The sequence below is a fragment of the Gekko japonicus genome, unplaced genomic scaffold (genome assembly GCF_001447785.1).
Source record: "Gekko japonicus isolate JY-2015 unplaced genomic scaffold, Gekko_japonicus_V1.1 scaffold2442, whole genome shotgun sequence".
In the NCBI taxonomy this organism is placed as follows: domain Eukaryota; kingdom Metazoa; phylum Chordata; class Lepidosauria; order Squamata; family Gekkonidae; genus Gekko; species Gekko japonicus.
Window position 1 is genome coordinate 118,172 of NW_015160906.1, and position 16,717 is coordinate 134,888.

Below are 16,717 nucleotides of genomic sequence, written 5' to 3' on the forward strand. Positions count from 1 at the left end.
CTGAAGCTTTTTTGGTTTTTTCCGAAAAATTGGAAAAATTGAAAAAAGAAAAAAAGGGGGGGAAAAATGATTATGGAACGTTTTATTTTAACATGATGAATAAAATATTTTAAGACAAGGTGTTCAAATATTTTCCAAATCATTTCTAATATATATATATATATGGTATCAGATTGATCTAATTTCTGTGCACTGAGGACAAGCAAGTCCTAGGTTACAAACTGAACCCTCCAATGCAAGAACAAGATGCATTTCTTCCTTTAGGAGGTTCCATTGTCAGAAGAAAATTAAAAAGTTTCAGTTTTGTTTTTGCATGTGGGTGGGGATTCTGTTTGAAATAATTGTTTGGATACACTATATTTTTAATAGGCTACGTAGTTGTGATAATTTCATGCCAAGTAAAAATGTCCATAGTCATATTTTATGTTCCTAAAGTAACAGAATGATTTTCAATCTAGAAAAGATAAAAGAAATGCTAATGTAGCGGGTTTTTTTCAATTTTCCCGAAAATGTCCGTTTTTCCCCGGGAAAAACGGTTTTTTTCCCGAGCTTCCAAATTTCCGGAAATTTTACATCTCTAGTTCCACCAGGCCTGTGGTTGAGGGCGGCGACGGTTACCTCATCATTCCCTTTCCCTGCATTTTGCAGAGCAACGTAAAGTAGTTAAACAGACTGGTTTCTAGCTGGGGAAGGAGACGCGGGCTTTTGCTGGGCGATCTCCTCTCCTCGGTGAATTTCCCTTCCTGCTCATCCCTCCTCTCTCAGTACACGAACCGCTGCCTCCTGAAGTGGCTGAAGCTGTGGGACGTGGTCGTCTTTGGGAAGGACAAGCCCACCAAGAAGGCCAAGCCGGGCTTGGAGGCCGGCCTGCCCACCAAGCGTCCCAAAGAGCGGCCAGGCCCCTGGAAGAGCAAAGTCCAGCTGACAGAGGAACTCCTGGAGGCGGAGTTGGACCAGCACAACCGACCCAAATTCAAGGTGAAGAAGAGCCTCTGCCCGTGTTTGACTTTCCTCGGTTCTAGCCTGCCCTACTTCACAGGGCGTTGTGAGGATAAAAAATTGGGAAGGGGAAACTGTGCCTGTTTCTCTGCTCTCCTTGGAGGAAGGAGGAGGCAAACATGAGGCAGAGTTGTTATATAGTTGTGATATCAAATGTTTAAAGGTGTGCCTGTGTTGTTTTGGCAAGCCTCACACCGACCCTTTGAGGTAGGCTGGTACTTAGAGAGCCAGTTTGGTGTAGTGGTTAGGAGCACAGACTCTAATCTGGGAGACCCGGGTTTGATTCCCCACTCCTTCACATGCAGCTGCTGGTGTGACCTTGGGTCAGTCACAAGCTCTCTGAGCAGTTCTCGAAAGAGCTGTCTCAGCCCCTCCTACCTCACAGGGTGTCTGTTGTGGGGAGGGGGAGGTAAAGGAGATTGTAAGACGCTCTGAGACTCCCAGTGAAGCGTGGGGTATAAATCCAACTCGCCTCCTTCGTCTCTTCTTCCTCTTCTCTGCCCGTAATGTGCCCCGGGGGAAATCCTAGCAACAGGAATAACTTCTGCAGAGTTCTACGGGGGGTTTCTTCCCAAATAACCATGTGCCGCATAGCAGCCTCTCTGTCTTTCTCACTGCAGAATTTAGGGCAGGGGTGTCGAACTCATTTGTTACGACGGCTGGATCTGACATAAATGAGACCTGGTTGGGCCGGGCCATGTGTGTCATAAAATGTATTGCCAAGTATCGGAGATATAAACTTTATAAAGGACACAAACACAAAGGTGGGTTTTTTTACTTAAAATAAAATCATGCATAAAACATTAGCACTCTTGCAACATTTTGCTTATTTAACAGTGTCTGATATGGGCTCTTTTTGTAGCAGGTACTCATTTGCCTATTAGACGACACACCCCTAATGTAGCCAATCCTCCAAGAGCTTACAGTAGCCCCTGTAAGAAGAGCTCTGTAAGCTCTTGGAGGATTGGCTATATTAGGGGTGTGTGGCCTAATATGCAAAGGAGTTCCTGCTACAAAAAGAGCCCTAACTGACACCTCTTGCTCTGAATTATTGCATCAAAATGTCTGTGCTGTTGCAACCTTGAGTGTGCTGTTCAGGTGTGTATCTGTAAGCTGCAAACCTACGATGACGCAGTAGCAGCCGAACTGGAAGAAGAAGCAGAAGACAGCCAGTTCCACTGCGGGCCTGACAGAAGCCCTCCGGGGTCCTAATCCGGCCCCCGGGCCGCTTCTTTGACACCCCTGGTTTAGGGAGTTCAGGATATACACCAAAACAGAGACTCCCCTCTCCACACCCAAACAAGAGAGTCTGTGCCGGGAATTCAGAGGAAGGGTCAGACCCTGTTTGCCTGTGGAGGCCCTGGGAGTTTGCCTTCCTGTCTTCCCGCCTCCAGGTTGCCTTGCTGTGCGGCCCCCCCGGATTGGGCAAGACCACGTTGGCACACATTATCGCAAAGCATGCTGGGTACAACGCGGTGGAGATGAACGCCAGGTGAGCAGCCGCGAGCGGCTGTCGGCCTTTCCCTCCTTTTGTTCTCCGCTGCAATTCCGGTCAGGTGTTTTTGCATCACGATTCGGCGCTGCAGGGCTTAGAAACACATTGCGAGTGCAATACGTGGGATACAGCATGGGGTTTCGAGATGGAAGATAAACCAGAATATATAAGCAGAGCTGCCGGATCAGGCCAGTTGTGCAGAATCCGGCCTCACACGGTGGCCAGTGACGTGCTCCCAGAAGGCCCCCAAAACAGGACATCGGAACTCAAGTCTGCTTTTTGTTGTTGTTGTTCAGTGTTAGTTTTCAGGGGAAGGATCATTTCGTTATTGTGGCTTCCTGGCCGTTGATGGCTTTCCCCTCTGTGATTTTGTCTGGCCACGGTGTGACACAGAGCGTTGGCCTGGACGGGCCATTGGCCTGATCCAACATGGCTTATCTTGTGTTCTTCTGCCTGGGGCAGTGATGCTCTGTATTCCTGGTGCTTGGAGGGCCACAGTGGGAGGACATCTGGAGTTCTGGCCCTGCTGGTGGACCTCCTGATGGCCCTTGGGTTTTGGCCACTGTGTGACACAGAGCGTTGCACTAGACGGGCCATTGGCCTGATCCAACATGGCTTCTCTTGTGTTCTTATGCCTGGGGTAGTGATGCTCTGATGCTATGTATTCCTGGTGCTTGGAGGGCCACAATGGGAGGACGTCTGGCGTTCTGGCCCTGCTGGTGGACCTCCTGATGGCCCCAGGGTTTTGGCCACTGTGTGACGCAGAGTGTTGGACTGGATGGGCCATCGGCCTCATCCAACATGGCTTCTCTTGTGTTCTTATGCCTGGGGCAGTGATGCTCTGTATTCCTGGTGCTTGGAGGGCCACAGTGGGAGGACCTTTGGAGTTCTGGCCCTGCTGGTGGACCTCCTGACGGCCCCTGGGTTTTGGCCACTGTGTGACACAGAGTGTTGGACTGGATGGGTCATTGGCCTGATCCAACATGGCTTCTCTTATGTTCTTACGTTCTTTGAAAGATGACTAAATTATTGACGGCTAATTCTGTAACTTCAGTTTGGTGTAGTGGTTAAGTGTGCGGACTCTAATCTGGGAGAACCGGGTTTGATTCCCCACTCCTCCACTTGCACCTGCTGATGTGACCTTGGGTCAGTCACAAGCTCTGGCACAGCTGTCCTTGAAAAAGAGCAGTTTGTGCCAGAGTTCTCTCAGCCCCACCCACCTCACGGGGTGTCTGTTGTGGGGAGGGGAAGGGAAAGGAGTTTGTAAGCCGCTCTGAGACTCCATCGGGTAGTGAAGGGCGGGGTATAAATCCAATCTCTTCTCTTCTTCTTCTTCATCGCCCCTGGAGTGAAGAAGCGCATCTGTTTGCTTGCCCAGGGGTACGAGCCTGGTGCCTAAAAGAAAGGGAAGTAGGAACCGGGTGAGCCTAAAAGGGGAGGGCCGGTTGATGCCTACGATTCACGATGTTCCGCTCTCCGAAATCGTAGAGTCCTGTGGCTAACAGATCTATTGTGTCGTGTTTGGATTCTAAGTGGAGTACAACGCTTAAGGGGATTGTCTGCCTTCTCCCCCCCCCAAAAAAAACACCCCACCACTTCCTAGATCCATTAGAGAGAGCCAGTTTGGTGTAGTGGTTAAGTGCGCGGACTCTAACCTGGGAGAACCGGGTTTGATTCCCCACTCCTCCACTTGCACCTGGCTGGATGACCTTGGGCAAGCCGTAGTTCTGATAAGAGCTGTCCTTGAAAAAGAGCAGTTTGTGTCAGAGTTCTCTCAGTCCCACCCACCTCACAGGGTGTCTGTCGTGGGGAGGGGAAGGGAGAGGAGTTTGTAAGCCGCTCTGAGACTCCAAGTGAAGGGCGGGGTATAAATCCAATCTCTTCTTCTTCTTCTTTATTTCAGCGACGACCGTAGCCCCGACGTCTTTAAACAGCGGATAGAAGCTGCCACCCAAATGAAGTCTGTGCTGGGAGCTGACGAGAGACCGAACTGCCTCATCATCGACGAGATCGACGGCGCTCCAACGGTAGGAAGGATTTCTCTGGTTGACAGGGAACCCTCCCCTCTCCTCAGGACTTGCTTCTTTATACGAAGAGACACTTTGACTCATCTCTGCCCTTGTACGTCTCCCTCGCTGTACCCTCTGGGCAGGACTGTCTTATCCATTGGGCACAGTGCCCAGGGCCCACGATATTTTTAGGGGGGCTTGAAAATGTTTTAATTTTTTTTCCTCACATCAAGGTGTGTGTGTGAAATTTTAGGGCCGGCGAAAGTCTATTAAATTTTGCCTTTAAAAAAAAAATCAAATGTTGGAAGTATTTTAAAGTTAGATCAAAAATTAATTTTCTATTTTGATGTTATTACGGCGATGTTATTACGGCGAGAGGGGTCCACGGAGGCAAACAAGATTTTGGGGTGTGCGAGCTTACAAGAGTCAAAACTCCCTTAATCAGATAGAAGTTGGAATGGACATCCCTGAGCCCTTGTATCTCAGTCAGAAGGTGGGAAGGGTGTTGCAAAGAAGAAACTTAGGACGCAGCGTTACAATGCAAAATGTAATCGGCTTGATTAAAGCTGTGGGGAAATCCTGGGGGGGGGGGGGATTAGTCTACAACACCAGCAGGAGAACATTTTAATCTTCCTGGTCATTCCGTGGCTGATGTAAGAGTGGTAACCCTCAAACACAGATGCTTCAAGGGGAGAATAGAACGTGAGACTGCTGAACTTGAATTCATTCACAAGTTCAGAACAGTGGAACCCCCCCGGTCTGAACAGGGACATAGGATTCTTATCCCACGACAGATCCTAACTTTCTGCCCCCAAAGGAGTTCCCCTCTGCTCTTATCTAGCTGGTTACATGTTGCATTGTACCTCTGCATCATTTCTTTGCAGTACCCCTCCCCGCCTTCTGTTTGGGATATTAGGGCTCTGGGATCGCTTGTATTTGATGAAAGGAGGCTTAAAAAACTCATACCCAAAAATCTTGTTGTTGTCTAGGATACTGCCGGACTCGTATCTAGTTGTTCTGTTAGTAGTGATAGCTAAACAGGACCTCCTGTGTATAGGATTTGGACACCAGATGCTGGGGACAAGAAATTGCATGGGGAGGGGTATCTTTATGCCCTGCTTGGGGGGATGCTGGGACAAGAAATTGCATGGGGAGGGGTATCTTTATGCCCTGCTTGGGGGGATCGGACACACACCTGGCTGGCCCCGTTTGGAAACAGGATGCTGGAGGAGATGGACTACAGCGTCTGATCAAGGAGGGCTCTTTTGATGCCCCAAACCGGCTCCCTTTCTGCTTCCCAGGCATCCATCAACGTGCTGTTGAACACCGTCAACCAGAAGGGCAAAGAGGCGGAAGCGGAAGGGGCCGCCAGCAGCGCGAGTGGGCGGAGGAAGCGGCGAGAGGGCGGACTCCTCTTGCGTCCGATCATCTGCATTTGCAACGACCAGTAAGGGGCAAAACATCGGGGCAGAAAACTCTTGTGTTGGCATGTTTGGCCTGCTTAAAACATTTGTGAACCCACCCACCCCCCCACCCCGAAGTGGCTGTCGCAGGGGCTGCCTCCCTGGTCCTGTGTTTCTCATGGCCTCTCGCTCACCTGCTCTCTCTCCGTCTCCTAGGTACGTCCCTTCTCTGCGTCAGCTACGGCAGCAGTCTTTCCTTCTCCACTTCCCCTCGACGGCCCCATCCAGGCTGGTGCAGAGGCTGCAGGAGGTCGGTGTGAACCCAAAGTGTATTTCTTCGGCCCTCCGAGAGCGGTTTCTCTGCCACCTGAACTGGGCACGCACGGCAGGCCGTGACGCGAATATTTGTCAGAGGTGCTTCAGGCTGGTCCTGCATTGGGCAGGGGGTTGGACTAGATGGTCTGTCTGGCCCCTTCCAACTCTCTGATCCTATGACGTAGCCAAGCCCTACAGGCTTGTAAGAACACTACAAATGATTCTGACATCTTGGGAAATTACTCTCTGAGGGTCTCTGCCGGTACTTAGAGTTGAGTTTAGAATGAGAGCGACGGATAGATCCGTCCAGTGGGAACTGTGGCCTTTAAAGGGTGTTGCATCTTGGCCGTTGTGTCGTGTCGTGTCCTAAGATCTGGGTGTGACTCTTCCCTCTGCTGCAGGGGTCGTTTCATAGAAAAAGAGCTAGGGGAACTCATTAGCATAACTCATTAGCATATGCCACCCCCCTGACATCACCGGAAGTGTGTCATAAGGCCACACCCCCTGACATCACCGGAAGTGTGTCATAAGGCCACACCCCCTGACATCGCCGGAAGTGTGTCATAAGGCCACACACCCCGCCCCCAACGGTCCCGGCCACTGCCGCCAGCCTTGCAGCTCCACTGACGAGCCCCATGAGGGGCTCGGCGGTGCACCTGCGAGGCTGGCGGGAGTGCAAGGAAGGCCCTCCCTGGCCCCAGGCAGGCAGGGGTGGGGAGAGGCAGGGAGGAAGCAATTTACCCTCCCTCTTCTCCTGCCTCCTCCTGGCTGAATGAGGGCCGGAAGCGGGGCGGCCGGAAGCAGGGGGCGGGGCTTCGTCATGTGCCCCGCCCCCCGTACCTCACCTGGGGGAACTGCAATCCCCCGCGATCCCCCCCAAAATGACCTCTGCTCTGCTGTGACCTCAGGCCAGGTTCTTGGCTGTAAGCTGCCTTACGAGAGAGTTCTGAGGATAAAACACTGTTCAGAGTGGGAACCACCTCTGGTTGCCTTGGAAACCCGATGGGATTGCTGGAAGTCAGCTGTGATTGGATGGAAGCTTGCCCCACCAATTAGAGGCAGCCCTGGCCCAGGTGGCCCAATCCCGCCAGATCTCGGAAGCTAAGCAGGGTCGGCCCTGGTTGGTACTTGGATGGGAGACCCCCACGGACGTCCAGGGTTGCTACGCAGAGGCAGGAAAATGGCCAACCACCTCTGAACCTCTCTTGCCTTTACCTGGATGACCCAGGGTAGCCCGATTCCCATCAGATCTCAGAAGCTAAGCAGGGTCGGCCCTGGTTAATCTTTGGATGGGAGACCTTTTAGGAATACCAGGGCTGTGATGCAGAGACAGGCAATGGCAAATGTCTCTTGCCTTGAAAACCCCACAGGGCTCGCCGTAAGCCGCCTGTGCCTCGCCGTCCCTTTCCACCACCATCTTCTCCTGCCTAATCACTGTCGTTCCCTAAATAATATTGCAGTGTCCGGTCCGCTGTGGGAGAGTCCCCATTGTCTCCGGGCATCCAGGGAAGGGAAGCTTGGGAAAAATTAGCTCTTTTATTCCCCCGGGCTTCCAGGGGCTAATTTGGTGGTCAGTTCTGTAGGCTTCCTCGTGGGCTGCAAAGAGTGTTCACTTCTGTTTTTTAGATCGCCGCCCAGCAGGGCATGAAAGCCGACACGGGGGCGCTGACGGCGCTGTGCGAGAAGACGGAGAACGACATTCGCTCCTGTATCAACACCCTGCAGGTGCGTCGGAGCCTCGGCAGGCCAGAAATGCCAAGCAGCGACGGCCATCCTCGGAATGCCGTTCTCCTATTTCACGTGGAAAATACAACAAACAATAAACACCGTGACGTGAATGACTAGGACATTTAGTAAAGACGATGTTGCGTAATGAATCAAACTTTACAAAATTACAAGGCCATCATACTCAGGCAGGGCTCTTTTTGTAGCAGGTACTCATTTGCATATTAAGCGACACACCCCTAATGTAGCCAATCCTCCAAGAGCTTACAGTAGCTCCTGTAAGAAGAGCTCTGTAAGCTCTTGGAGGATTGGTTACATTAGGGGTGTGTGTGGCCTAATATGCAAAGGAGTTCCTGCTACAAGGAAAGTCCATCATACTCAATTACGAGGAAAGTCCATCATACTCAATGAGCACCCGGATATAAACTCATTTCATCACAATCTTCCTCAGGAGCAGGGCTCTTTTTGTGGCAGGAACTCCTTTGCATATTAGGCAACACACCCCTAATGTAGCCAATCCTCCAAGAGCTTATAGAGTTCTTACAGGAGCTACTGTAAGCTCTTGGAGAATTGGCTACATTAGGGGTGTCTTGCTTAATATGCAAATAAGTTCCTGCCACAAAAAGAGCCCTGCAAGTCAGGAGTAATCCTATTGTATAGCAAGGTATCAGCGTCTTGATACTGTCTGTTAGTAGCAAACCAGTGCTTAACTTCTTTATTTTCTGCACTTTTATCTTCTGGTTCCGTCTCGAGTGTTGCTATGCTGGCTGAAATGCTCTCCATGGAACACTGCAAATATTTTGCCAGCCACATTCAAAATTGAAGGCTTCCAGCCAGAAGAAAAGAGGACTGGTGCTACTACTGCATAATACAGGAGGCTTGTGCACCTAATTAAAGAGACAAAACTGGCTTGCTCCTAATACTAACACTCGAAATGGAACCAGAAGATAAAAGTGCAGAAAATGAAGAAGTTAAGCATTGGTTTGCTACTAACAGACATCGAACTGTATCGAGAGGCTGATACCTTGCTATACAATAGGATGAGTCCTGAGGAAGATTGGGATGAAATGGGTTTATATCCGGGTGCTCGTTGAGTATGATGGACTTTCCTTGTAATTGAGTATGATGGACTTTTCCTTGTAATTTTGCGAAGTTTGATTCATTATACAACATGGTCTTTCCTAAATGGCCTAGTCCAGTGGTGGCGAACCTATGGCACGGGTGCCAGAGGTGGCACTCAGAGCCCTCTCTGTGGGCACACGTGCCGTCGCCCCAGCCAGGCCCAGACCATCATTAAAGTGTCGAATTCTCTGCCAAATAATTTTAAGTAAATGAAAACATTTGGGATTGCTTTCCTTACTTTGTTTGGATCATCTTAAATTAACGTATGAGTTGTTTTTTCTAAAGTAAAACCTCAGTATTCAAGTTAAATGGCCGTGTTGGCACTTTGCGATCAGTAAGTGGGTTTTGGGTCGCAGTTTGGGCGACTAAAAGGTTCGCCATCACTGGCCTAGTCATTCATGTCGCAGTGTTTGTTGTTTGCTGTATTTTCCACATGGATACCTGTGAGGCCCTCTTGGTTTGTTCTCTCATTTCACGGCATTTCCCTTCTCTCGGGCTCTTCACAAAGACGCCCGGCATTAAAGGGATTCCACCCCCTTCCGTTTTGCCGTCGCCCTCCAGTCCGCAGCACAGACTCAGGTTTCCCTGTTCCTGTCTTCCCCAGTTCCTGCATAGTCGCGGCCAGAAGGAACTGAACTTGCGGACGGTGCAGACCGCGACGGTCGGCTTGAAAGACCAGAACAAAGGGCTGTTCTCCATCTGGCAGGAGATCTTCCAGCTCCCGAAGGCTCAGAGGTGAGGACAGGGAGCCGGTGGCGACTTGGTCAGGAAACCCTTTCCGAGCTTGCCGAGCGAAGCTGATTGTGAGTCGTCTCTGCAAAGAGCGCTTCGGCACAGCTAAGGGAGTCGATTTTAATATCCCAATTCTGCAACCTCAGACCTATTTGCAGATAAAAGTAGTTCCCACTTGAGCACACCATGACGAACATGCTGAATTAGTCGGCGTCAGCCCTAAGTGCCAATGAGGCTGCCCGATGTAGCTCTGCATGATTTTCCGATCTGGCTTCCAGTCAGTTATTCAAATGCATCTGTCATGCTTGCCGATAAAACTAGTTCCCGCCCGAGCACACCATGATGAACAAGCTAAATAATTTGGCGTCAGCCCTAAGTGTCAGTGAGTTTACCCGATGTAATTCTGCATGATTTACTGCTCTGACTTCCAGTCAGTTATTCAAATGCTTCTGTCATATTTGCAGATAAAAATAGTTCCCACCTGAACACACCATGATGAACAAGCTAAATAATTTGGCATCAGCCCTAAGTGTCAGTGAGTTTACCCGATGTAACTCTGCATGATTTACTGCTCTGACTTCCAGTCAGTTATTCAAATGCTTCTGTCATATTTGCAGATAAAAATAGTTCCCACCTGAACACACCATGATGAACAAGCTAAATAATTTGGCGTCAGCCCTAAGTGTCAGTGAATTTACCCGATGTAACTCTGCATGATTTACTGCTCTGACTTCAGTCATATTTGCAGATAAAAATAGTTCCCACCTGAACACACCATGATGAACAAGCTAAATAATTGGGCGTCAGCCCTAAGCGTCAGTGAGGCTACCTGATGCAGCTCTGCATGATGTACTTGAATAGCTCCCAGTCAGCTATTCAATTGCATCTGCTATATAGTGCGTGACAAAATGATCTGCTGCTCTTTGGGAGAGGCTGCCTGTCGTGTTTCTGCACGAGTCCCTGCTCTGACTGCACCCCCTTTGCTTGGTATAGCAGCTTATGCAGAGATGTCCGGTGAATGCCCGTCGTTCTTCCTCTCCTGCTCTTGACAAGAAAAGCTCTTTTGGGTGTAAATGTGCTCCCTGTTTTTAACTCAGGATTTGGGGTGGGTGGGGGGCACAAAAGGACACTTGGAAGAAGAGGGGGGCCGTTTTGTATATAGGCCGGAAGACAACGGCGATCCGTCAGCGGTGTACTCATTTGGGAATTCACTTCTGCAGCGGGCTGGACTGAAGGTTTGCTCCCTTCTCTTGTATTGTCTGAATTGGGGTTGCACTGGTGGGTCCCCAGCCTCATAGATTTCCCCCCTTATTCTCACTCGCTGCTCTCCTTTCCTCTGTCTGCACGCTCTCTCCGACCTGAGCGCTTTCCTTTTCCTGTCCCAAGGCACCGGATAGGGATGGACCCTTTGAATCCGGTCCTCATGAGCGGTGGGGATGACTTCTTCGGCCCGACCGCGGCCCAAGCCTCCCTTAACGCTGCTGCCCAAAGATTCCACCGCATCCTGCATCTCGGCACATCCTCTGGAGAACATGAAAAGCTCACCCAGGTATTCAGTTCAGGGGCAGGTCCCCATTTCGGGCCACTGCCCAAACCTGGCTAGCTGGCTCTGGCCTCTTCGCTTTCCTCTCCCTTATCTCCCGGCCCTTGAGCTCGGAGCGGTGGCTCTGCTCTGCTCTCACAGTGCTTTCTTCTGGTCCTAGAAGCCTAATGCTCTGGGCTTAAAAAGCATACGGCTTTAGAAGTGAAACGACCACTCTGGATTTGGCTTAAGAAAAACAGAAGAGCCCTGCTGGATCAGACCACTGGTCCATTTGTCCAGCATCCCATCTCACACAGGGGCCAACCAGTTCCTCTGGAAGGCCAGCAACAGGGCAGAGAGGCCGAGGCCTTCCCCTGAGAAGAACCTCAGAAGAGCTCTGCTGGATCAGACCAGTGAGGGTCCACCTAGTCCAGCATCCTGTCTCACACAGTGGCCAACCAGTTCCTCTGGAGGTCCAACAACAGGGCAGAGAGGCCAAGGCCTTTCCCTGATAAGAACCTCAGAAGAGCCCTACTGGATCAGACCAGTGAGGGTCCATCTAGTCCAGCCTCCTGTCTCACACAGTGGCCAACCAGTTCCTCTGGGGGGCCAACAACAGGGCATGGAGGCCGAGGCCTTCCCCTGACAAGAACCTCAGAAGAGCCCTGCTGGATCAGACCAGTGAGGGTCCCTCCAGTCCAGCATCCTGTCTCACACAGAGGCCAACGAGTTCCTCTGGAAGGCCAACAACAGGGCAGAGAGGCCGAGCCCTTCCCTGATATTGCTTCCCGGCTCTGGGATTCAGAGGATTAGTGCCTCTGAACATGGAGGTTCCCCTCAGTCACCAGGGCTAGTAGCCATTGATAGACGTATCCTCCATGAATCTATTTAATCCTCTTTTAAAGCTGTTTATTCCTACGGCCATCAGTACAGCCTCCGTAATCAAAACACAAAAACCCAGAGATGCACACTAAAAGGGTATCAAATATAACAAAAACTCCGTGGAATATATTTTAAACCATATTCAGAAACATTCAACAAATCATATGGTATGAAAATATGATATCAGAAATTACTTCCCCATATTGTAATACCAAAATCCAAGATTTAATCCAAAAAATAACAGTTTTTGTTATATTTGATATCATTACAGCCTCTTGCAGCGAATTCCCCATTTTAATCATTGTCTGTGTAAAGTAGTGTTTCCTTTTGGCCATCCTAAACCTACTGCCCATCAGCTTCGTGGGAAGTCCTCTTTGTCAAAAAGACAAAGACCGGTCTCCTCTAGCAGGTGTCTCCGACTGTTCCAGCCGTCACTTAAGAGTGGAACTCTAAGGGTTAATAGTTGCCCCTTGCCTTCGTTTCCCTCGCAGGGCTTGTATGACAACTTCTTGAACATGAAGGTGAAGGATTCCAGTCTCGGCTCGGTCTGCCTGGCCTTGGAGTGGCTGGGCTTCACCGATCTGGTGCGCCAAGTCATGATGCACAGGCAGAACTTCCAGCTCATGCGGTACCTCCCCTTCCTCCCCGTGGCCTTCCACTTGCTCTTTGCCGCATCCAACATCCCCAGACTGGCGTACCCCAACAGCCAGAACGAGGCACGTATCCGGAGTGGCAGTAAGACACGGGGCGGGGGAAACAGACCTGACCCGAAAACTGGAATCGAGAACCACAAGGGTGAGAGAGAAGTTTAATAAAGGGCCGATATTAAAAACCTAGTTTGAAACTGATAATCTACAAAAATGCATGTATTTATTAGGAGGACAGTTAAAAACTATAACGGCCCAATGAAAGCCTTGTTAAAAAGTTCAAGCGGCCTAAGCATAAGGAAGGTCTTGTGTCTATAGATCTTGCTGTTTAACCTTCCAGTCTGGTGTAGTGGTTAAGAGCGGAGGACTCTAATTTGGGAGAACCGGGTTTGATTCCCCACTCCTCCACTTGCACCTGCTGGATGACCTTGGGCAAGCCATAGTTCTGCCAGAACTGTTCTCTCAAGGGCAGTTTCTGTCAGAGCTCTATCCACCCACCTGCCTCACACCTGTCTGTTGTGAGGAGGGGAAGGGAAAGGAGTTTGTAAGCCGCTCTGAGACTCCTTTGGTTAGTGAAGGGCGGGGTATAAATCCAATCTCTTCTTCTTCTTCTTTTACCTCACAGGGTGTCTGTTGTGGGGAGGGGAAGGGAAAGGAGTTTGTGAGCCGCTCTGAGACTCCTTTGGTTAGTGAAGGGCGGGGTATAAATCCAATCTCTTCTTCTTCTTCTTTTACCTCACAGGGTGTCTGTTGTGGGGAGGGGAAGGGAAAGGAGTTTGTGAGCCGCTCTGAGACTCCCTTGGGTAGTGAAGGGCGGGGTATAAATCCAATCTCTTCTTCTTTTACCTCACAGGGTGTCGGGGAGGGGAAGGGAAAGGAGTTTGTAAGCCGCTCTGAGACTCCCTTGGGTAGTGAAGGGCGGGGTATAAATCCAATCTCTTCTTCTTCTTTTACCTCACAGGGTGTCTGTTGTGGGGAGGGGAAGGGAAAGGAGTTTGTAAGCCGCTCTGAGACTCCCTTGGGTAGTGAAGGGCGGGGTATAAATCCAATCTCTTCTTCTTTTACCTCACAGGGTGTCTGTTGTGGGGAGGGGAAGGGAAAGGAGTTTGTAAGCCGCTCTGAGACTCCCTTGGGTAGTGAAGGGCGGGGGTACAAATCCAATCTTTTCTCTTCTTCTTCTTCCTTTTCACGGTCCAGTATTCACTTATTGGTTATCTTATTGTAACATGTATTATTGTCACGTGTACCTCAATGCTGTTTGACCTCTGAAGGAGGCCCCAATAGGGAGGAAACGCGTCAGGTTGGGTATCGGCCCTTGTCTTTTAGGCCACTCGAACTTTTCAACGAGGCTCTCATTGGGCCCTTATACGTTTTTACCTATCTTTCTAATAATTACATGTATTTTTTGTATATTATAAGTTTCAACTTGATTTTTAACATCGGTCCTTTATTAGAATATCTTACGTATCCGAAGGAGTGAGCCGTGACTCGCGAAAGCTTCTCCCCACCACAAATGTTGCTAGTCTTTTTTTAACAGATAATTTTTAGATTTACAAGGTAAGCATGAGCCTAGTCAGCTCTCAATGGCTTCATACATTTCGTACAATGTGTCGGTATTGTACAGTTTGAAAATTACCATAGATGCAGAGTGTTTATTACATCAGGTACTGTTTCTTTGGTCGATAGATGTACTAGTATGGGGTACCATATGCAGACACTGTCCTTCTGACCACCTCTAGTCTCATAAGGTGCTACAAGAACCTATAAGGTTAAATGAGTCCCAAATTGAAGGGCCCAGTAGTTAAATGACTGAACACAGGACTTAAATATATATCAAGCAGGGCTATTTTTGGGCAGGAACGCACAGGAACGGGGTTCCGGCTGGCTCCCGAGTTGGCCACGCCCAGCAGGAACTCATTCGCATAATAGGCCACACCCAACAGCAGAAACTCATTAGGATTGGCTACATTGGGGGTGTGTGGCCCAACATGCAAAAGAGTTCCTGCTACAAGAAAAGCCCTGGGTTTTGACAACAAGCAAGGTAAACAGAAGAAGAAGCAAAAGGTGGGTGTGGCTGGATGAGCACACTTCTGGTAACATGGGGGTGTAGCCTAATATGTTAATATGCTGTGCTGTCAGGGGTGTGGCCTAATAGGCTAATGAGTTCCTGCTGTTGGGTGTGGCCTATTATGCTAATGAGTTCCTGCTGGGCTTTTTCTACAAAAAGAGCCCTGACAAGTATACCAAAAAAAACCCCAACAAACCATGTGTTTACTACAAAAGATCCAATAACAATTAACAGGGCCAAATATAGCCTCAGTTCAGATGAAAATGTTCCCGTCCTCTCAGACATAGACCCGCTTTGCTTTTCCATCCAGGCTCTGGCGAAGTTGACCCAAGTGCAGAACCTCGTGGCTTCCATGCTCTCCGGGGTCGCGCCAAACTCCCGCAGCCGCCTGGGGCCTCAGTCCCTCGTGCTGGAAGCCCTCTGCCTCCTCCTGGACATCCTCTCTCCGAAACTGAGACCGGTAAGGACGTCTGCTTGGTTTCCGCTTTGTGCTATTCTGGATTTCCTGTCGGGTAAGGGGGTCTCCATGCGCTTTGCTAGGCGATGGGATAGCTCACCAAGCAGTAAATGCAAAGGAAAGATTGGGTTTATACCCCGCCCGTCACTACCCAAAGGAGTCCCAGAGCGGCCGACAAACTCCTTTCCCTCCCCCTCCCCACCACAGATACCCTGTGAGGTAAAAGAAGAAGAGATTGGATTTATACCCCGCCTGTCACTACCCAAAGGAGTCTCAGAGCGGCTGACAAACTCCTTTCCCTCCCCCTCTCCACCACAGACACCCTGTGAGGTAGGTGGGGCTGAGAGAGCTCTGAGAAAACTGCCCTTGAGATAATAGCTCTGAAAGGAGTATGGCTTGCCCAAGGTCATCCAGCCACTGCGAGTGGAGGAGTGGGAATCAAATCCGGTTCTCCCAGATTAGAGTCCTCACACTTAACCACCACACCAAAGTCTGTGTGCACTCTTGGGACGGCCTATTCTCTGTAGCGCATGGCCGAGGGGCAAGGGAAGCCGTGCTGAGCTCTGGACCAATGTGAACAAGAGACGGAATCCCTGCCAACTCTCTGCACGGCTTTGTGATTTCAGGTGAACACCCAGTTGTACAGCCAGAAGGAGAAGCAGCAGTTGTCTGAGCTGATCGGCACCATGCTGGCCTACAATCTCACCTACCTCCAGGAGCGGACGCCCGACGGGCAGTACGTCTACAAACTGGACCCGTGAGTGCAGCCTGGCCTTTATAGTCTGCCTTTGCTCTGTGGAATACAATCATAGAGTTGGAAGGGACCTCCGGGGTCATCTAGTTCAACCCCCTGCACAGTGTGGGAAATTCACAAATACTGTCTCACACAGTGGCCAGCCAGTTCCTCTGGAGGGCCAACAACAGGGCAGAGAAGCCGAGGCCTTCCCCTGATAAGAACATCAGAAGAGCCCTGCTGGGTCAGACCAGTGAGGGTCCATCTAGTGGCCAACCAGTTCCTCTGAAGGGCCAGCAACAGGGCACAGAGGCCGAGGTCTTCCCTTGATAAGAACCTCAGAAGAGCCCTGCTGGATCAGACCAGTGAGGGTCCATCTAGTCCAGCATCCCGACTCACACAGTGGCCAACCGGTTCCCCTTGAGGGCCAACAACAGGGCAGAGAGGCTGAGGCCTTCCCTTGATAAGAACCTCAGAAGAGCCGTGCTGGGTCAGACCAGTGAGGGTCCATCTAGTCCAGCATCCCGACTCACACAGTGGCCAACCAGTCCCTCTGAAGGGCCAACAACAGGGCAGAGAGGCTGAGGCCTTCCCTTGATAAGAACATC

At 50.2% G+C, this 16,717-nt stretch overlaps 1 protein-coding gene across 1 annotated transcript in view; it reads left to right on the top strand.

Moving 5' to 3' along the window:
• The window catches only part of CHTF18 (chromosome transmission fidelity factor 18), a 45,053-nt gene that overhangs the window by 10,794 nt on the left and 17,542 nt on the right, over nucleotides 1–16,717 (top strand). Inside the window, exons 10-20 of the mRNA XM_015424066.1 lie at nucleotides 766–978; nucleotides 2,394–2,491; nucleotides 4,398–4,521; nucleotides 5,805–5,950; nucleotides 6,123–6,216; nucleotides 7,848–7,946; nucleotides 9,673–9,803; nucleotides 11,187–11,349; nucleotides 12,696–12,920; nucleotides 15,230–15,379; nucleotides 16,003–16,133. Of these exons, the coding sequence (XP_015279552.1) occupies nucleotides 766–978; nucleotides 2,394–2,491; nucleotides 4,398–4,521; nucleotides 5,805–5,950; nucleotides 6,123–6,216; nucleotides 7,848–7,946; nucleotides 9,673–9,803; nucleotides 11,187–11,349; nucleotides 12,696–12,920; nucleotides 15,230–15,379; nucleotides 16,003–16,133 (1,574 nt within the window). The remainder of the gene's footprint in view (nucleotides 1–765; nucleotides 979–2,393; nucleotides 2,492–4,397; nucleotides 4,522–5,804; nucleotides 5,951–6,122; nucleotides 6,217–7,847; nucleotides 7,947–9,672; nucleotides 9,804–11,186; nucleotides 11,350–12,695; nucleotides 12,921–15,229; nucleotides 15,380–16,002; nucleotides 16,134–16,717) is intronic.